Genomic DNA, 22,665 nt, shown 5'->3' on the forward strand with positions numbered 1-22,665 from the left:
AGCTTCACTCAACGACCAGCAAGCTACAGTGCTGGACACCCTATGCCAAACAACTAGCAAGAGAGGAACACAGCCCCATCCATTAACAGAGAGGCTGCCTAAAATCATAATAAGGCCACAGACACCCCAAAACACACCACCAGACGTGGACGAACCCACCAGAAAGACAACATCCAGCCTCATCCACCAGAACACAGGCACTAGTGCCCTCCACCAGGAAACCTACACAACCCACTGAACCAACCTTAGCCACTGGGGACAGATACCAAAAACAACGGGAACTACGAACCTGCAGCCTGTGAAAAGGAGACCCCAAACACAGTAAGATAAGCAAAATGAGAAGACAGAAAAACACACAGCAGATGAAGGAGCAGGGTCAAAACACACCAGACCTAACAAATGAAGAGGAAATAGGTAGTCTACCTGAAAAAGAATTCAGAATAATGATAGTAAGGATGATCCAAAGTCTTGGAAATAGAATAGACAAAATGCAAGAAACATTTAACAAGGACGTAGAAGAACTAAAGAGGAACCAAGAAACGATGACAAGCACAATAAATGAAATTAAAAATACTCTAGATGGCATCAATAGCAGAATAACTGAGGCAGAAGAACGGATAAGTGACCTGGAAGATAAAATGGTGGAAATAACTACTGCAGACCAGAATAAAGAAAAAAGAATGAAAAGAACTGAGGACAGTCTCAGAGACCTCTGGGACAACATTAAACGCACCAACATTCGAATCATAGGGGTCCCAGAAGAAGAAGAGAAAAAGAAAGGGACTGAGAAAATATTTGAAGAGATTATAGTTGAAAACTTCCCTAATATGGGAAAGGAAATAGTTAATCAAGTCCTGGAAGCACAGAGAGTCCCATACAGGATAAATCCAAGGAGAAACACACCAAGACACATATTAATCAAACTATCAAAAATTAAATATAAAGAAAACATATTAAAAGCAGCAAGGGAAAAACAACAGATAACACACAAGGGCATCCCCATAAGGTTAACAGCTGATCTTTCAGCAGAAACTCTGCAAGCCAGAAGGGAGTGGCAGGATATACTTAAAGTGATGAAGGAGAAAAACCTACAACCAAGATTACTCTACCCAGCAAGGATCTCATTCAGATTTGATGGAGAAATTAAAACCTTTACAGACAAGCAAAAGCTGAGAGAGTTCAGCACCACCAAACCAGCTTTACAACAAATGCTAAAGGAACTTCTCTAGGCAAGAAACACAAGAGAAGGAAAACACCTACAATAACAAACCCAAAACATTTAAGAAAATGGGAATAGGAACATACATATCGATAATTACCTTAAATGTAAATGGATTAAATGCTCCCACCAAAAGACACAGACTGGCTGAATGGATACAAAAACAAGACCCATATATATGCTGTCTACAAGAGACCCACTTCAGACCTAGAGACACATACAGACTGAAAGTGAGGGGATGGAAAAAGATATTCCATGCAAATGGAAATCAAAAGAAAGCTGGAGTAGCAATTCTCATATCAGACAAAATAGACTTTAAAATAAAGACAATTACAAGAGACAAAGACGGACACTATATAATGATCAAGGGATCGATCCAAGAGGAAGGTATAACAATTGTAAATATTTATGCACCCAACATAGGAGCACCTCAATACATAAGGCAAATACTAACAGCCATAAAAGGGGAAATCGACAGTAACACAATCATAGTAGGGGACTTTAACACCCCACTTTCACCAATGGACAGATCATCCAAAATGAAAATAAATAAGGAAACACAAGCTTTAAATGATACATTAAACAAGATGGACTTAATTGATATTTATAGGACATTCCACCCAAAAACAACAGAATACACATTTTTCTCAAGTGCTCATGGAACATTCTCCAGGATAGATCATATCTTGGGTCACAAATCAAGCCTTGGTAAATTTAAAAAAATTGAAATCGTATCAAGTATCTTTTCCGACCACAACGCTATGAGACTAGATATCAATTACAGGAAAAGATCTGTAAAAAATACAAACACATGGAGGCTACACAATACACTACTTAATAACGAAGTGATCACTGAAGAAATCAAAGGGGAAATCAAAAAATACCTAGAAACAAATGACAATGGAGACACGATGATCCAAAACCTATGGGATGCAGCAAAAGCAGTTCTAAGAGGGAAGTTTATAGCAATACAAGCCTACATCAAGAAACAGGAAACATCTCGAATAAACAACCTAACTTTGCACCTAAAGCAATTAGAGAAAGAAGAACAAAAAAACCCCAAAGCTAGCAGAAGGAAAGAAATCATAAAGATCAGATCAGAAATAAATGAAAAAGAAATGAAGGAAACAATAGCAAAAATCAATGAAACTAAAAGCTGGTTCTTTGAGAAGATAAACAAAATTGATAAACCATTAGCCAGACTCATCAAGAGAAAAAAGGAGAAGACTCAAATTAATAGAATTAGAAATGAAAAAGGAGAAGTAACCACTGACACTGCAGAAATACAGACGATCATAAGAGATTACTACAAGCAACTCTATGCTAATAAAATGGACAACCTGGAAGAAATGGACAGATTCTTAGAAATGCACAACCTGCCGAGACTGAACCAGGAAGAAATAGAAAATATGAACAGACCAATCACAAGCACTGAAATTGAAACTGTGATTAAAAATCTTCCAACACACAAAAGCCCAGGACCAGATGGCTTCACAGGCTAATTCTATCAAACATTTAGAGAAGAGCTAACACCTATCCTTCTCAAACTCTTCCAAAATATTGCAGAGGGAGGAACACTCCCCAACTCATTCTACGAGGCCACCATCACCCTGATACCAAAACCAGGCAAAGATGTCACAAAGAAAGAAAACTACAGGCCAATATCACTGATGAACATAGATGCAAAAATCCTCAACAAAATACTAGCAAACAGAATCCAACAGCACATTAAAAGGATCATACACCATGATCAAGTGGGGTTTATTCCAGGAATGCAAGGATTCTTCAATATACGCAAATCAATCAACGTGATACATCATATTAACAAATTGAAGGAGAAAAACCATATGATCATCTCAATAGATGCAGAGAAAGCTTTCGACAAAATTCAACACCCATTTATGATAAAAGTCCTGCAGAAAGTAGGCATAGAGGGAACTTTCCTCAACATAATAAAGGCCATATATGACAAACCCACAGCCAACATTGTCCTCAATGGTGAAAAACTGAAACCATTTCCACTAAGATCAGGAACAAGACAAGGTTGCCCACTCTCACCACTATTATTCAACATAGTTTTGGAAGTGTTAGCCACAGCAATCAGAGACGAAAAAGAAATAAAAGGAATCCAAATCGGAAAAGAAGAAGTAAAGCTGTCACTGTTTGCAGATGACATGATACTATACATAGAGAATCCAAAAGATGCTACCAGAAAACTACTAGAGCTAATCAATGAATTTGGTAAAGTAGCAGGATACAAAATTAATGCACAGAAATCTCTTGCATTCCTGTATACTAATGATGAAAAATCTGAAAGTGAAATTAAGAAAACACTCCCGTTTACCATTGCAACAAAAAGAATAAAATACCTAGGAATAAACCTACCTAAGGAGACAAAAGACCTGTATGCAGAAAATTATAGGACACTGATGAAAGAAATTAAAGATGATACAAATAGATGGAGAGAGATACCATGTTCTTGGATTGGAAGAATCAACATTGTGAAAATGACTCTGCTACCCAAAGCAATCTACAGATTCAATGCAATCCCTATCAAACTACCACTGGCATTTTTCACAGAACTAGAACAAAAAATTTCACAATTTGTATGGAAACACAAAAGACCCCGAATAGCCAAAGCAATCTTGAGAACGAAAAATGGAGCTGGAGGAATCAGGCTCCCTGACTTCAGACTATATTACAAAGCTACAGTAATCAAGACAGTTTGGTACTGGCACAAAAACAGAAATATAGATCAATGGAACAGGATAGAAAGCCCAGAGATAAGCCCACGCACATATGGTCACCTTATCTTTGATAAAGGAGGCAAGCATATACAGTGGAGAAAAGACAGCCTCTTCAATAAGTGGTGCTGGGAAAATTGGACAGGTACATGTAAAAGTATGAAATTAGAACACTCCCTAACACCATACACAAAAATAAACTCAAAATGGATTAAAGACCTAAGTGTAAGGCCAGACACTATCAAACTCTTAGAGGAAAACATAGGCAGAACACTGTATGACATAAGTCACAGCAAGATCCTTTTTGACCCAGGTCCTAGAGAAATGGAAATAAAAACACAAATAAACAAATGGGACCTAATGAAACTTAAAAGCTTTTGCACAGCAAAGGAAACCATAAACAAGACCAAAAGACAACCCTCAGAATGGGAGAAAATATTTGCAAATGAAGCAACGGACAAAGGATTAACCTCAAAGATTTACAAGCAGCTCATGCAGCTCAATAACAAAAAAACAAACAACCCAATCCAAAAATGGGCAGAAGACCTAAATAGACATTTCTCCAAAGAAGAGATACAGATTGCCAACAGACACATGAAAGAATGCTCAACATCATTAATCATTAGAGAAATGCAAATCAAAACTACAATGAGATATCATCTCACACCGGTCAGAATGGCCATCATCAAAAAATCTAGAAACAATAAATGCTGGAGAGGGTGTGGAGAAAAGGGAACACTCTTGCACTGTTGGTGGGAATGTAAATTGATACAGCCACTATGGAGAACAGTATGGAGGTTCCTTAAAAAACTAAAAATAGAACTACCATATGACCCAGCAATCCCACTACTGGGCATATACCCTGAGAAAACCATAATTCAGAAAGAGTCATGTACCAAAATATTCATTGCAGCTCTGTTTACAATAGCCAGGACATGGAAGCAACCTAGGTGTCCATCATCGGATGAATGGATAAAGAAGATGTGGCACATATATACAATGGAATATTACTCAGCCATAAAAAGAAATGAAATGGAGGTGTTTGTAATGAGGTGGATGGAGTTAGAGTCTGTCATACAGAGTGAAGTAAGTCAGAAAGAGAAAAACAAATACAGTATGCTAACACATATATATGGAATCTAAGGGAAAAAAAAAAAAAAAAAAAAAAGAGGTCATGAAGAACCTAGTGGCAAGATGGGAATAAAGACACAGACCTACTAGAGAATGGACTTCAGGATATGGGGAGGGGGAGGGGTGAGATGTGACAGGGTGAGAGAGTGTCATGGACATATATACACTACCAAATGTAAAATAGATAACTAGTGGGAAGCAGCCTCATAGCACAGGGAGATCAGCTCGGTGCTTTGTGACCACCTAGAGGGGTGGGATAGGGAGGGTGGGAGGGAGGGAGATGCAAGAGGGAAGAGATATGGCAACATATGTATATGTGTAACTGATTCACTTTGTTGTAAAGCAGAAGCTAGCACACCATTGTAAAGCAATTATACTTCAATAAAGATGTTTAAAAAAAAAAAAAAAAAAAAAAAAAAAAGAAGATCAATAAAAGCGCAGTGCTAAATCACAATGCCAATGTCATTCACCTCACTTCCTCTCATCACGTAGGCATTTTATCATCTCATACCATCACAACAAGAAGGGTGAGTACAGTACAATATCTCCAGAGAGACCACATTCACATAACTTTTTTATAATATATTGTTATAAGTGTTCGATTTTATTATTAGTTATTGTTGTTCATTTCTTACTGTGCTTAACTTATAAACTAAACTTTATTGTAGGTATGTGTGTATAGGAAAAAAACACAGTATACTATATATATATAGGGTTTGGTACTAGCCCTGGTTTTAGGCATCCACTAGGGGTGTTGCAACATACTCCCCACAGAAAAGGGGGGACTATTGTATTCCCCATACAGTGCTTAAAATATATAGCCTAGAAAATAGCAGGTGCTTAGGAAATAGGTATTGAATAAAAGAATGAAATAGTATATGTATAAAAAGCACTGAAAAGGATATATTAAAAACTGAAAAAGATGATTACATAGGGGTGGCAGAAGGGGGTCAATGGTGGCAACAAGCCTACTAAATATATATGTTTTATGTCATTTTGAGTTTTGAACCAGGTAAGTGCATTATCTGTTAAAAAATAAAATCAAATTTAAAAATAATATGACAGTGCTGGAACAATGAAGTATGTCAACACTCTTTAACTTCTATATGGGAGAGCAAAAGTACTTGTGTACGTCAATTATTTTGTGTGGGGCCTACTTCCTCGCGCATGGCCCCAGGAGAGTCCTTTTTTTTTTTTTTTTTAATTGAGGTATAATTGACCTACAACATTGTGTTAGTTGCAGGTGCACAACATAGTGATTCAATATTTCTATACATTACAAAATGATCACCACCATAAATCTAGTTACCATCTGTCACCATACAAAGTTATTACAATATTATTAACTATATTCCCTCTGCTGTACATTTCATCCCCATGACTCATTTACTTTGTAATTGGAAGCTTGCACCTCTTAATCTCTCTCACCTCTTTTTTTTTTTTTAATTTTTAAACATCTTTATTGGAGTATAATTGCTTTACAATGGTGTGTTAGTTTCTGCCTTATAACAAAGTGAATCAGTTATACATATACATATGTCCCCGTATCTCTTCCCTCTTGCGTCTCCCTCCCTCCCACCCTCCCTATCCCACCCCTCTAGGTGGTCACAAAGCACGGAGCTGATCTCCCTGTGCTATGTGGCTGCTTCCCACTAGCTATCTATTTTACATTTGGTAGTGTATATATGTCCATGCCACTCTCTCACTTTGTCCCAGCTTACCCTTCCCCCTCCCCGTATCCTCAAGTCCATTCTCTAGTAGGTCTGCGTCTTTATTCCCGTCTTGCCCCTAGGTTCTTCATGACCTTTTTTTTTTTTTTTTTTAGATTCCATACATATGTGTTAGCATACGGTATTTGTTTTTCTCTTTCTGACTTATTTCACTCTGTATGACAGACTCTAGGTCCATCCACCTCACTACAAATAACTCAATTTCTTTTCTTTTTATGGCTGAGTAATATTCCATTGTATATATGTGTCACATCTTCTTTATCCATTCATCTGTTGAGGGACACTTAGGTTGCTTCCATGTCCTGGCTATTGTAAATAGAGCTGCAATGAACATTTTGGTGCATGACTCTTTTTGAATTATGGTTTTCTCAGGGTATATGCCCAGTAGTGGGATTGCTGGGTCATATGGTATTTCTATTTTTAGTTTTTTAAGAAACCTCCATACTGTTCTCCATAGTGGCTGTATCAATTTACATTCCCACCAACAGTGCAAGAGGGTTCCCTTTTCTCCACACCCTCTCCAGCATTTGTTTCTAGATTTTTTGAGGATGGCCATTCTGACCGGTGTGAGATGATATCTCATTGTAGTTTTGATTTGCATTTCTCGAATGATTAATGATGTTGAGCATTCTATCATGTGTTTGTTGGCAATCTGTATATCTTCTTTGGAGAAATGTCTATTTAGGTCTTCTGCCCATTTTTGGATTGGGTTGTTTTTTTGATATTGAGCTGCATGAGCTGTTTGTAAATTTTACCTCACCTGTTTCTCTCCTCTTCCCACTCCGGGGGAGTCCTGAAACTGACAGAGCCCTATGGCGTCAGAGGTGGAAGCCAAGCCCCGCCCCACTCCCTTTTCTGTTGGGGGTGGGGCTGGCCACCAGCAAGTGTACCCACAGGGCCTCTCCCTGCCCCCACCTGTTTCTAATTTTAGATGAGATTTCCTACTCATACTTTCATTTTCTGACGGGAGAGTCAGTGTACACAAGAGAAAGCGTCCAGCAAAATCCTCCCAGAAATGTGGGTATGACAGAGCAGGAGCCTCTGGTATTTGCACTTATTATTTATCAGGGTCCTGTTTTTCAAAATGGAATTCCACATCTCTTCTACAATTGGCTACTTTCCATCATAAACAAATAAATCTGATTTTGCTTTTTCTTTAATAATAAAGGTGAATAGACATATCACCACTGTCCTAGCATAGTTGAAGTAGAAAATCCAAGAGTTAATGTTGTGCCTAGAAGTTCATGCTTCTAAGATGTTTAAGACTTCCATAAGTCTAAACTTTGACAAGACAGAGCTCATGTATGTTTCAGAAATGTTCAGATAAGAAACTGGATACTTTTTCCAGGGTACTCTCCTGGCAGGTCTCTGGTTCACAGATAAGCCTTGCGAGGGGCCACACACTTCTAGTTTGGGGATCTTCACCTGGCAAATGCCCACAGAGCTGGTTTGGGGTTTAGCTATGGGTTCACCTGAGGGGGTAATCTTTTACTGAAGTGTTGGGAATTCTCCCCGGCATGCTTCCTCCTCCTGAGTTCAAGTTCAGACATGCACCTGCATCTGTAGGCAAGAGTCAGGCGAAGTCAGGATGAGAAGAATTCATCCAAGAGAAACAGTTCCTGGCCAGGTGGTGTTGGTGGTCTCCAAATGTGTCCCATTTTCAGTGTGTGTGTGTGCATGGCTTCTTTAAGACAAAGCATGGAGGTGGGAGGGAGATAGCACACTGGGGGTACAATTGGGGTTTTTTCTTCCCTCTCACTCTGTTCCTAGGTCATTTGACTGAAGGAAACTTTGACTTCCTGGTGGCCAAACCACTTCCTCTCTCTTCCTCTCTGAACACCCCACACCCACACAGCCCCCTGCCTCTGAAGGGCACCTTGGTTTGGCAGCACTTCACGTCTCTAACACAACCACCAATGCTCTGCACCTGAGCGGCCCCTGCATCCTAAGCCAAGGCAGAACTGAAATTTGAAGGCACACAACTGCCAATCACAGTTGTTCTCTTGATCAGCTGGGTGGCCGGGGGCAATGGGTAGGTTGAAAACCTTATTGCTTCAAGCATATGTATGAATTTTGTACTCCTGTGTTTCTCAAACTGCTCCCCAGAACACTAGTTCTTTGAGGTGATGAAAGATATTCCCAAGGGAATAAAAGGGTTCTGTGGTCAAATAAATTCAAAGAACATTTCATACTCTCTCTCTGGAGATTCAACACACAGTAGGATAGTAAAGGCTCTGAGAAAGTCTGGAGTAAAGGTACCTTTCTAACATTATTTACTCCCAGTTTCCCAAACTTATTTTTAAAAAGCAAATAAAACCCTTCTTCCCTAACCCCTGCAAAACACAGTAGAAATCCGCCTGTCCAATGCAATCAAGACTAAGAGTTGGTTGGTCAATCATAAGAAGTCTGTTAAACCAGAGAATGCTTAAAAAATGACATGCACTATCTTAAACATTTTATTTAAATTAAAAATACACAAATATACAAACATTTGCCAATCTTCTAACATAGAGCCTAGGCTTTTTCTTTGTATGTAACCACTCACTGGAGTTCTGTACCATCTTTCCTCTATAAATCATAATACATAGTGTGTGGTCTACAATTTCTAGTGTGTGTGTGTTTTTTGGTGTGTTTCTCTTTATGGAGAGAAATCTTAAAGACCATGAAACAATCCAAAAGCATCATTTTTTTGTTTTTTAAATGAACTTTTAGGTTCACAGAATAATTGAACAGACAATTCAGAGAGTTCCCATAAATCCCCTGCACCCTCACCCAAAACATACAGCCTCCCCGGCTATCAACATCCCGCACCAGTGTGGTACATCTGCTACAACTGATGAACATACATTGACACATCACTATCATCCAAAGTCCACAGTGTACATTACGGTTCACTCTTGTGAAACTATGGGTTGGACACATGTATAATGGCATGTATCCACTACTGTAGTATCATACAGAATAGTTTCATTGCCCTAAAAATCCTCTGTGCTCTGTTATTCATTGTTCTCTCCTCTCTCAACTGCTGGCAACCACTGATCTTTTTACTGTCTCCATGGTTTTGTCTTTTCTTGAATGTCACATAGTTGGAATCATACAATATGTAGCCTTTTCAGTTGGCTTCTTTCACTTAGTAACATACATTTAAGCTTCCTCCATGTCTTTTCATGATTTGATAGCTCATTTCTTTTTAGTGTTCAGTAATATTCCATTGACTGGATGTACCACAGTTTATCTATTTCAACTTAGTTTTTAGAGAACAGATCTTTCTTTTTGTACTCCTATTTCATTGGTTTACATAATAATTAAATTACTCAAACACAATGACAGGGAAAACTGGCACAAACAGGTTTGGAGCAAACAACGATCAATGATGCTAGGTAAACGTATGCAACCCAAAGGCTGTGATTAGTGAGTACTTTGCTGGCTTGTGCTACCAAGGGAATGGAAAGCTTCAGGTAATCCATGGGTCTGTTAGTGAAGGGGGGTTGGGAGAACTACTGCATTAACATGCTGAGGAGTTAGTATTCCAGGGCACACTGCTGGGGAAATGCTGACTTAGCCCATGTTCTCCCAAATGTTTTGATTGTGCTTCCTTCAAGAAAAGCATTTTTGTTCACTCACCTTTAACATATGTCTGTTTATGTATTCATAACTACCTCCAGTACTATCAATGGCTAATATTGCAAAGCATGATGTACATAGGGTGAGATTCATCAACAATAAGAATGAATCTCAATTCACATTCCCAATAGTTTCTTTGACTTAAAAAAAAGTTTTGTCTGACTTCTTAGATGTGATTAGGTTATCTTTTTTAACCTCATAATGTGGCTAAAGATAAGCATGTACTAGGATTAGTACTGTCAACTCTACTCTTTCTTATTATTCTCTTATGTATTGCCTCCCCGTGGTCACTTCAGGACACCTTAGTGTAGAGTGTAACATGGGCTTCTTACATACAGATGTAATCTATTTAGAAGTTCTAGTATTTTCTTCCCACACCCCTGGGATATATGCCTCCACTTTGGAGGCTGCTGGCCTTATAAACTGCTCAGAGAAATTTAGAAAATCAATTAAAAATTACTTCAATGCCAAAATGTCAAAGATGGGGAATGGCAGAGCCTTTTTGAATCAGTGGAGCCCATCTCTTTGTTAGGCAAGCCCTGAGGCTGAGTGAGGATATCTGGGGCTGCTTTTGATCACTCTCAGGGGAGCACAAGCTACCAAGAACTAGCACCAGACCAGGTGTGGCTGCCACATTTTCAGATGCTCACTGACAAACTGGAAGCTCATTCAGAAGCTGTATAAAAAGATTAAGCTCCAAGACAAGGTGGGGAGGAGGGAAGGAAATAGGGGAGAAGTATTCGAGCCTGTGACGTCCCCTGTTCTCAATACTCTCCATTCCCAACTCCCTCTGGAGAAACCCCTAGCCCCAAGCTAACCTTGACCACAAATGGTGATCTCTGCATGAAGAAGCAGCCCTTGCTGGAAGCCCAATCCACTATGGCTGCTTCTTGCTGCTGAGATGAGCAGTAGGTGAGTGTGAGTTCCAAGGTTTTATCACCCTCTTCCACACACCCAGCTCATAGAGGTCTCAGGAAGACTAAGTCGAAGAATATAAAAACACCCCTAGCACACAGTGGGGACTCCATCACTTGTACTGGGGGAACTCAGCACAGGAGACCCAGGCCTCTCCACCGAATCATGCTGAACCATGATTCAAAAACAAAAATCAACAATAACAAAACACCCTCATTACTGGCATTTATTTAAAAAATCTTAAGAGTACAGAATCTGAACAAGACTTTAGAATTGGCCAGTATACTCTAGGTTTTGGTAAGGTTTGGTAATATCAACCTTACCACCATTAAAAATAACTCTACCCCTCCCCTTTGCCTGACTCCCACCAGCCCCTTACTGAAGGCCCTTTCCAAGCACAGCTGACAAGCACCTTGTACAAGGCAACACACAGCACAGCTGCAAAGCAAAGACACCTCCTCCCCTGGGCCCCCACCCGGACTTCTCAGAAGCATCACAGCCCTGAAACGTGCAGATGGTTGCACCTGCCGTGTGCTTGTGGATTTTCTCCAAGGACTCGGAAGGGAACCGCCTGGATGCAGCAAACACGCACAAACAACAGACGCTTTGTGTCTTGTTAAATGTTCTGTAATCGGAGCTCAACCACACTCCACTCTCTGGTGACAGTCAGAGATGCCCACTTGGTGGGGGCTTGCTCTCTCACTGCACAGCCTTTTCCCAAAGTCCTGCTTACAGAATTCAGTTACTCGAAGCACTGATAAAACCACAGTGTCTTAGATGCCCACAGAGGTTATTAATTAACATTACAATGTCTGTGAACCTTGTCTCAAAAGGAAACCCTTATTTATTTTGTCAGTCAAACAACTCCCCTTAGCTCAAAGGTTGTGGATTTTCCTACAGAATTAGTAGGAGTTAGGAGTAGACACTGTAGTTCAGAAAGGACCAGCCACATAATCTATGGTGCCCCATGAAAAATAAAAACGCAGGCCTTGTTCAAAAAGCAGGAAAAGGGCTTCCCTGGTGGCGCAGTGGTTAAGAATCTGCCTGCCAATGCAGGGGACACGGGTTCGAGCCCTGGTCTGGGAAGATCCCTCATGCCGCGGAGCGACTAGGCCCGTGAGCCACAACTACTGAGCCTGCGCGCCTGGAGCCTGTGCTCCGCAACGGGAGAGGCCGCGACGGTGAGAGGCCCGCGCACCGCGATGAAGAGTGGCCCCCGCTCACCGCAACTGGAGAAAGCCCTCACACAGAAACGAAGACCCAACACAGCCAAAAATAAATATAAATAAATAAATAAATTTATTAAAAAAAAAAAAAGCAGGAAAAAAGTACCGTTAAAGGTACTAAAATATAAAATGTTCTTTCTTCTTCAGTCTCTCTCTTGACCTGTCACAGTGTTTTTGTTTTTAATGTTGGCTCCTTGGCATGGGGATGCATGCAGGGCAAGTACAACCTTCATAGGCACCAGGGGCCCCACCCTGTGACTGGTGCATGAATGTACCTGGTCTACTAGCTACTGGACTGAGGCTTCGTGCCGAGCCAGGGGCAAAGAAGTTGAGCTGGGTGTCTCCTCTTCCTGCAGGCCCATTGCTCCTATCTACCGCGGATGGGCAACCCCAAAGGTATTGCAACCTCTGCCCTGGGATATTCTAGGTTCCCAGGGATGGGCAACAAGCTCACACCCAGTGAGTCACCCATCAAACATAGCCTGGTGCTGCCAGTCTGGGGTCCCTGAAATGCTGTCAGGTGCACATGCCCTACACATGCCCTTGCCGTGCTCAGGCCCCCACTGGGTAGGGAGTGGCAGCCATTGCTGGATGCGGATGGTGAGGGGGAAGTTCGTGGTGCCTGGGGTGCCAGAGGGCAGAGGAACAGGCAGCTGAGAACTCCTCCTGGCAAGGTGGGGAGGCAGCAGGAGTGTGTGTGAGCCCAGGCTACAAGCCTTTGGTGCATCCTCCATTGACTCACTGGATGCCACTTACAAAATACAAATTCTAAGTGAAGATGAAGAGTACAAGATGGAACCTTCAAAGCATTAAACCCCAAGTGCCCCTGTGAGAGTCCTGTGGGAGTGCACTAGTCACTTGTCCATTAAGTCACCCTGATTTTAGACCTCAAATGAAACAATTTTGATTGTCTTCCCACCCCAAATATATGTATTTCTAAGATATATATTTATATACGCTTATATATAAGACAAAGCTTTATGTGTTTCCCCCATTTCAACTTTATTTCAGCTATGAGTTAATCAGCAGAGACTGAAGTTTATAAATGTTTTCTACTTAAAAGCCCTTTAAGTCAAGAATATATATCAAAACGGTAAAAGTACTTCTCTCTGAGCACAGAGAACTATAGTCAATATCTTATAATAAACTACAACGGAAAAGAATCTGATAAAGAATATACAACTGAATCACCAGAAACTAATACAACATTGTAAATCAACTATACTTCAATAAAAAAAAATTTTTTTAAGTACTTATTTCTTGGGCCAAGGTGTTAAAAAGTAATTTTTATACTATTTTCTGGGCGTTGTAGTGTTTTTGTTTTTGTTTTTCCACGAATATGGACACATGGATTGCTTTCATAATTAGGAAAAAATAATAAAAATGTTATTTTATAAAGTAATAAAATAAACATACTTTACCTATAGGGAGAGTATGCTGCTCCTTAGACTTTTCTGATACAACCAGTGTTATCTCTCTGTTAACTTAATACCTCCTGGATCATATGAATTTCAAGATTTTCCAGAAGTTTCTGAAGCTAGAGTAAGCAGTTTGAGAGCCACTCACTCTCCACTATTAGCTTACACTCTAGGCTCCTAAATTCTTGCATAAGGGCCTTGGGCTGGGTCCTGTCCTTTTGTTACTCTCTCCTGGGGAAGAAGAAACGGTTCCTTTTTTTGGGTTCCCAGGTGGGGTAGATGCACCTTTTTGGAGACAGACATCTTTTTTTCCCGGCCCACATCTTGACTGATAAAATATATCCCTTTTTACCAGGTTCTGCTAAATTGCAAAGTGCTCAATGTCTGAAGCGACCTCTTGTGTTCTGGAGTCTCTAAATGTGGCCAGGAATTTCATGAGCTGTTATTATAAGAAGCGCTTAGGTCTGAAACTCAATTTAGATACCAAGGAGGATTTCACGGGAAGATTTAAAACTCCATACATGATCAAGAAAAAACTGTGTTCCAATACCCCTGAGCCCTTACTCTACCCATTATGCTTGCAAAGCCCACGTTTCTCCCTGTCAGAGGACCCCAGGTGCTAGAGAGGAAGCAGAGTTCAGAAGGGTAAGCAACGGGCTTGGGACTGGGGTGTGTGTGTGGGCGGGGGGCGGGGGGGGGAGTGCTGAGTTCTCCTGGATGCTCAGTGGACATGCACCTCTGCACTTACACCCAACCAGCTAGAGTCTTTGTTCCCTGTTACAATAAGCACAGCCAGGCAGAGCCCGCATCCCAGGACCAAGAGAAACAAACACTTGGGAAAACAACCCCTCCACATAGACCATCAACACACACCAAATAGACTAGTACATAAATTGTGTTGTCTTATTCTCGGGAAAACAATCACAGGAGCTATTTTAAATATTCCACACTTCCATGAGTGTGCGTGTTGCAGGGGGGATACCTGTGTGCAGGATTTTATGTTTAAGATGCTAGTGGTTATGTTTTCTATTGTCTTTTTTGCAGTGGTGCACTTTAATTTGAGGAAAATAAAAATATGAAAACCTAGACTTACAGAACTGAGATGTTAAAGGGTAGTTATTTGCTTAATCAAAGCCCCACATACCTTTACATACTGAGTTTCCTCAGTCTGTTCAGCAATTTACAAACCCTCAATATACACTTACCTTCTTAGAAAAAACACCACTTGGGTATATATGTAGTTTTACATGCTAATGTCATAAAGCAAATTTTCAAGTTCAAGATAGCTCCTGCAATGGACTTGAGGACACGGGGTTGAGGGGGGAGGAGGAAGCTGGGGTGAAGTGAGAGTGGCATGGACATATACACACTACCAAATGTAAAATAGATAGCTAGTGGGAAGCAGCCACATAGCACAGGGAGATCAGCTCGGTGCTTTGCGACCACCTAGAGGGGTAGGATAGGGAGGGTGGGAGGGAGACGCAAGAGGGAGGGGATATGGGGATATATGTATGCATATGGCTGATTCACTTTGTTGTACGACAGAAACTAACACAGTATTGTGAAGCAATTATACTCCAATAAAGATCTATTAAAAAAGAAAAGAGGGGGCTTCCCTGGTGGCGCAGCGGTTGAGAGTCTGCCTGCCAATACAGGGGACACGGGTTCGAGCCCTGGTCTGGGAGGATCCCACATGCCGCGGAGTGACTAGGCCCGTGAGCCACAACTACTGAGCCTGCGCGTCTGGAGCCTGTGCTCCGCAACAAGAGAGGCCACGATAGTGAGAGGCCCGCGCACCGCGATGAGGAGGGGCCCCCACTTGCTGCAACTGGAGAAGGCCCTGGCACAGAAACGAAGACCCAGCGCAGCCATAAATAAATAAATAAATAATTAAAAAAAAAAAAAAAAAAGAAAAGAAAAAGAAAAAAAAAATATCTCCTGCATACCTGCTGAGTTTTTATTTCAATTTCTGAAGCTCCTTTGGGGAGAAGAGTAGACTTACTACTTATTATAAGTCCTTCAAATTCATCTTCTTTCCCTATCCGCCTAGCTATAGCTTTCATGCTGGGGTAGAGAATGTCAGTTCTATTAAAGAAGAGAGACAGAAATTAACAAACATTTTTTCTCTTTCAGATTCTCTGACAATTCTTTTCATTCATGTTCTGTTTCCTGTCATCATGCATAAACCTCCCAACTTATCACAGACACTTACATCGACATCTAAATCCACCAGAGTTACCACTCCCTTAGTCAATATTAAATCATGAGGCCTTTTCCCATTGGGCACATTTAATTTCAGTCTTCATTCTTCAAAATATTGACAAGTCTTCTCACTCCCTGTTTACCAGGAAAGCTGACTGTCATAACTCATAAGATAGACAATTTGGACTAGACCACCAAAGTGAGCCCTAATACCCTCAGTAAGGTCTGGGGTGGTGGTTGGGTGCTTAGTGAATGCTTGTTTGGTTACAGACACATGGCAGAAACCACATGCCTTTCCCGCCAGCTAAGTCATCCCAGCCAGGGCTTGAAGTTGAGAAAACAACATAGCATTCTGCAGACTAAACACCTCATGCTGCACCATATTGTACCCTTGGCTGTGATGCCTGAAGCTCTCAGAGACTCATTAGACTTGGGTCTAATGGGGCAGAGAGTGGAGAGGAGGTCACGGCAGCAGCACTCCCCACTCAATTCTCGCTGGGATCCTATGAGCTAAAAAGCTTAGAGTTAGCACTGAAGAGACACTTCAGAAGCACCAGTTCCCAGGGACAGAACTCTGGGTAAATGATATACAGTGCTGCTCAGCGGAATCCAGGGCTGTCCCTGCAGTCTATAGAACTCAGCTTTTCCTGTAAAGCACTGTTCATAGAGACACACTGCCCAGCTTCCTCTGTGATCAGTGGGGCTAGGCATACCAAATTCATGGACCAAATGTCACCCTCAGAGCAAGGGCAGTAATCTGCCGGATCCCAGGTTCCACTCCTTCACATGAATTTCCCCCTGAGCACACTCACCCATAGAGCTCCGAGAACTGTTCGTGGAGAGAGGGAGAATTGACGTCCTGGCCTCGCAGCTTGAGTCGGCCCCAGTGATCCTTTAGCACTTCCAGTTGCTTCCAGAGCACCAGAAATGATCTCAGCAAAGCAAGGGACATCACTGCATCACATGGGCCCCCCAGCAGCCTGAAGGTCTTTGGGTTGCTTTGGAACCGACTTCTGAATCCTTGCACTCTGGACAAATCTGGCTGAAAGCATTACAGAAATTCTTTTTTTTTTTTTTTATTAGTCATAGACCACTACAGGATGACCTTTTACATTCATTCAGCTCATGCAGAATGAAGTCTTTGGAGAATGACTTTTCTCCCCAGGAGGAATGGTTTACAGGCCAGCAGCACATGTAGAGCTTAGAGAGTATAAGCATCCTTCCTGAATAGACAGTATATAGAAAGGAGAGAAATGCCTCCATTTCAATTTTCTGCTTGAGCTGTGAACCACTCACTTTAAAACTCTTTTACTTGGGTGCCAACATTTTATCTACCTTTGAAAAATTGAGCCTTTCATGTTTAGCCTCTGCATTTTGGAAAGAGCTCTTCAATACACTCAAGATTTAACAACCCACCATGGTAGAGCTATATTATAACTTTAAATTGGGGATTTTACCCATTTTATGGGTAAGGAAATGGAAACTTAAGTTTATTTTATTTCCTATTCCTCCTCCCATCCTTTAAAAGTTAGGCAAAGAACATGTCTCTTGATTTGAATTTATTATTCAATAGGAAATTTCACTTTAAAATTATGATTTGTTCATTCATTCACACTGGTGCTTTCCTTAAATAAGTGTTTGTTGAGGGGCTGCTGTGAGCCCGGGAGGACGTGGAGGGAATAAGGTTTTCAGGTCCCTGCTCTCCTGCACCAGCGATGTGAGGGCCAGGGCTATCCAGAGAGTGACAGACAGAAGGGGAACCTGTATCCCACCCTCAGCCTGAAGACAGTGTCTCAGTTACAGGAAAAGGAGCTTTCCTTTGCACACCTGGACCATGATGTTATGACAGGAAGGGACTCAGAGGACATTCAGGTAACAACACCTTGGACACTCAAGTTTCCTGGCCAGGAACAGGAAGAACCACCACCTGATGTAACTGGACCCTAGATCAGTGTTATTAACATATGGGGAGGGTGGGATGGGGGTGGGGCCGCCAGAAAGAGAGGTGGTTAGGGGAAGAACTACAAGCAAGACCAAGGGGAGAGTGAACTCCTGCCAACAGCTGGCAACCCTTCCACCTAGTAGCCTACCTCCTCAACAATCAGCTAATTCATGCGTTTCCAAATTTATTTTATCCTCAGAAGCCTTTCAGCAAATGAAATCTTACTCAGTGACCCAAGATATCCAACAGACCAAGGCCAAGCATGGTGACAAGGAGGGGGCTGCCTACAGGCCATGTAGTTGGGCCCCTCCGCTCAAAAAGCCCCAAGGTACCTCTGAAGAACCCAGGGCTCCTGGGAGCATTTTAAAGGTCCTGAGCTAATCCATCACCTTCACTTGGGAGTCTTAGAGACTGAAGTCTAAGAGGTCATAGAACTGGTGGCATAGCTGAGGCAGGAAACCTAGAGTCCTAAGTCACAGGCAGTATAAATTCCAGTGCTGCCTATTGTCTATGAATATTGAAATACTCTTAAATAGAACCAATCATAAAATAAAACTAATTAAAATAAATAATAATTTAAAAGCAAACTTACCTTGTTAATATATTCCTGTTAAGAGAAGTCTTCTCTTCCTAAGTGTTTTACAGGATGGGAGAAGGAACAGGAAACAGGATAAAGAACAAGGCAGGGGAGGGTAGGATTGTCAGGGAAAGATGGTAATCCATCAGAAACAGGGCCAAAAGAGAGTAAACAGAAGGACCAAAGGGCCCAGCAGGCTTCTTGGTCTTGGCACTACTTGGTCTATATCCAGCTTTGCAAATGCTCCTTCTGGGTGAAGCATTGAATCCCGCTGTGGAATTTAGTTGGCACATCTAACATACTTCCTTTTCCACTAGTTGGCCTGAAATGGACTTGCGACTCAGTTTTAGCCAGTGAGACACAAGAAAAATCTACTGGAAGTCTTCTGAAAAAGATTTCCCTCCTTGATAAAAAGACAAAGCCCCTTAAGGAGAAAGCTTTTTTGCTCCTGTCTTCACCTTACAAGGATGAGGGAGACATTTTGCTGACATACCCAGGATGGCAGAGCTGGGTGCCTGCACCAACATGAACTGCCTCCTTCTAGACCTGTTTGGAAAGATTAATACACTTTCTAATTTAAGTCATGACTAGTTACTTCTAGCAGGTGCACCCTAACTGGCACAGAGGGGTATTGGCTCAAAGGTGGGAGATCAGATAAACCTTCTGAAAGAGTGGTTTGGAAGTTGAAATCTGAAGGATAAGTAGGAGTTAATCAGATGATGAAGCAGAGAGTGGGAGGACAGGGAAGTTTTCCACCAGAGGGGCCAGTTTGCATGAAGGTACTGAGGAGAGAGCATGGTGCATTTGACAAAATAAAAGAAGTTGAGGGTAGAGATATTGGCAGGAGTCAGGTTGTGAAGATCTGGTTAAGGCACCCAGACTCTATTCTCAGGGCATTTGGAAGTCATTGAAGAGTAATAGGAGGGAAGTGACATAATCCGGTTTGCATTTTAAAATACTATCCTGGTGAATGGACGTGAAGGAGGCAAAGGGAATACAGGGAGTCCTTTGGAGGTTATGATCTTGGCCCAGCATTAGGAGATGACAGTGATTTGGACTGGTGGAGGGGAGTGCTGAGGGAGGATGGGGAAAACTTGAAAGATATTAAAATAATAGGATAGTAGAACTTGGTGTCTGATTGTGGGGTATGATAGACAGAAATCAAAGATGGGTGTCCAGATTTTTTTTGCTTGGGCAACTGGGCAGGTGGTGGTTAACTGACAGGGAATAAGGAAGGAGGAGCACATTTAGGGGCAGTAAAATGAGCTCAGTTTGGGACACGGTGTCTCTGAGATGGAACAAGGCAGTTGAACATATGAATCTGACAGGATTGAGATTTGGACTAGACATGTAAACTTTGGAATCATCGCATAAAGCCATTCAAGTTATAAAAGTAGTTGGGTTTGCCCAGGGAGAGGGTGAGGAGTGGAGCAATATCATGGATAAGAGTATGAGGGAGCTCCGGGGCCAGACTGTTAGGTTGGAACCTGGGTTTCTTTTCTCTCTCGGCAAGTGACTTTTAGGCATATCATTTAACCTTTTTGAGTCTTGGTATTCTTATCTATAAAATGAGAATAATGAAAGTACCTACCTCATGGGATTATTGTGAGAATTAAAGAAATTAATAGTTAATAAAGCCTCTGAACAGATCTCAATCATAGACATTATTAATTAATAATGTTCTATTAATAGTGTTCAGGGCCAACTTATTGATTAGACACAGAAGGCACAGTGCTTAGGGCCCACAAAATGTTTTAATTTCCTTTAAAATCAGAAAAAAAAGAATATTTAGGTTGAATAAAATGCTATAATTTATGATAGTAATATATTTTTCTTTATATTAACACAGTTGTAAACTATAACTCTTCATGTTTTTTAATGGAGAAATGGGCCCACAAAGACAAAAGTGGCTAGAGTCATGGAAGTCAAAATGCAGCCCTGGCAGTGGTGGAAGTGGGACAGAACCCAGAAAGCAACATTTTCAGGATTGGCAGAGGTAGGGGACTTGACACAGAAGTCTGAGAAGGCATGGCCCACGATGTCAGAGGAAAACTGGAGAGAGCTGTGCTTTAGAAGCTAAGGGCAGAGAGGCTTCAAGAAGGACACACTGTGTCAAATGCTGCTAAGGGGTCAGGTTGGAAGGGGACTGAAAAGTATCCAGGAGATTTAGTGACAAGGACCACGGTGCTCTCAGTGAGAACAGTCTTGGTGAGATGAGGAAGAAGACAGATCACAGTTTCTAAGGAGTGAATGGAAGGTAAGGAAGTGGAAATGGCTGGTGCAGAGACTTTGGCTCTGAAAAGGGCACTCTAAATGGGGGCACTGGCTAGCTTACCCCATGTCCAGACAAGTCTCTGTCTGGTTCCAGAATCATGCAGAATTGTTTCAAGTTATGATACTAGGGGGACTACTGGCTCTTGGTACCTTAGAGCTTCAGGGAGACAAGTCCGGAGAAGGGAGTGCTTGCCTAGGAGTCCATGGGCTAGCGGAGTGATGCAGACAGGAGCCAGGCTGGAGATGTTCACCTGGGGCCTCTGTCATACCCTGCCAACTCCAGCCCGAAATGTGTGAGACTCACAAGGAAAAGCAGCCAGTTGGAGTTCAAATTGGTTTCAACGGACCGCCCCCACGAAGTTTGCTCTAGTTTTAAAATTAAAAGAAATGGATATACCACTGATCATGGGACTTGCTGTGAAAGAACATACTTTGGAGGGGCTCTCACGGGCTACCCCTGCTTCACTGCTGCTCCCGTGCGGCATAAGCACAGTCCCGGGACCCTGGGAGAGGCTATGGAATGGATGAAGCTATCTAGTCCATCTCCCAGATAGAAAGGTCCTTCAGTACAACGCAGCACTGGTCAAGTACGTAGACCATTCACCAAGAATACCTGTGTGTTTTTGTCCAGTGTGGCCTGCCATCCTGGGGGACCCTCCATGATCATATGATAGTTACTCAGAAGGACATCTTCCATTAGCAGCTGCATGCCCGCCAGCTCTCCATGAGCTACCTTGAGGTCATGGTCACTCAGCCTACAGAGGCATAGCTAAAAACAAAAAGGAACAAAACGAAACCAAAACATCCATTTTAAACACTTCTATGTATCCTTTACATGTGGTTTTGAGGGAGAAAATTAGGAGTAGTTGTGTTTACAAGCCCCATGCTCTCAACTATTAAAAAAAAAAAATCCATAAAAATCAGAGCCACGTATCTAGCTCAAAGTCCCCCTTGAACATATCAGACTTTCGGTTCTGTGTGGAAGTCCAAGTTTCCTAAACCTTATGGTGGTGTCCGTATGTGGTGTATTATAGTGTGATACATGCATGCACAGGGAAAATCCTGGAAAAAAACCAAAATGAACTGTGACCGTCCCCTAGTGGGGGACTATGATTAATTTTTTTTTAAACCACTCTTACTATTGTACTTAAAAAAAAAAACCTTTTTACTTATGGAAAATTTTGAGCACATACAAAAGCAAACAGAATAGTTCCCATCACCCGGCCCTAAGAACCACCAACCTATGGCCAGTCCTGCCCCATCTTCATCACTCCCCACCTCCATATTATTTTGAAGCAAATGTGTCATTGACTTTAATGTTGTTAATAATACTTTTTTAATATTTTCTATTTAAAAAAATGAAAACACAATAAAACTTGCTTAAATAATCAGGGGGAAATGTATAATTGAAAGAGACTCTCCCTTTGAGTCCTGCTTAAAGAGTTCTCTTCCTACTACTGTAGGTTGGTCAGTAGTCACACGTCTCTGAACTGCCAGCCTGGGAGTTACTCTAAGAGGCCCAGAGAGTGACCAGAAATGGATGACCACTCCCCAAGATCATTATTAGCCATGAGTATTTCAGCTGTTTCAAGTCTGATGCCAGCTGAAACCATGATTTTCTTCTGTCATAAGAAAACATGACTCACCTTGCAGCACTGGGTTT

General features: G+C 41.6%; 1 protein-coding gene across 1 annotated transcript in view; it reads right to left on the reverse strand.

Moving 5' to 3' along the window:
- The window catches only part of LOC133102229 (coiled-coil domain-containing protein 162-like), a 48,592-nt gene extending 26,705 nt beyond the window's left edge, over positions 1–21,887 (reverse strand). The window contains 6 exon segments of the mRNA XM_061207211.1: positions 14,011–14,075; positions 14,077–14,126; positions 15,954–16,092; positions 17,022–17,251; positions 21,616–21,771; positions 21,879–21,887. Of these exon segments, the coding sequence (XP_061063194.1) occupies positions 14,011–14,075; positions 14,077–14,126; positions 15,954–16,092; positions 17,022–17,251; positions 21,616–21,771; positions 21,879–21,887 (649 nt within the window).
- Between the last annotated feature and the right edge of the window lie 778 nt (positions 21,888–22,665).

The sequence above is a fragment of the Eubalaena glacialis genome, chromosome 12, assembly GCF_028564815.1.
Source record: "Eubalaena glacialis isolate mEubGla1 chromosome 12, mEubGla1.1.hap2.+ XY, whole genome shotgun sequence".
NCBI lineage: Eukaryota > Metazoa > Chordata > Mammalia > Artiodactyla > Balaenidae > Eubalaena > Eubalaena glacialis.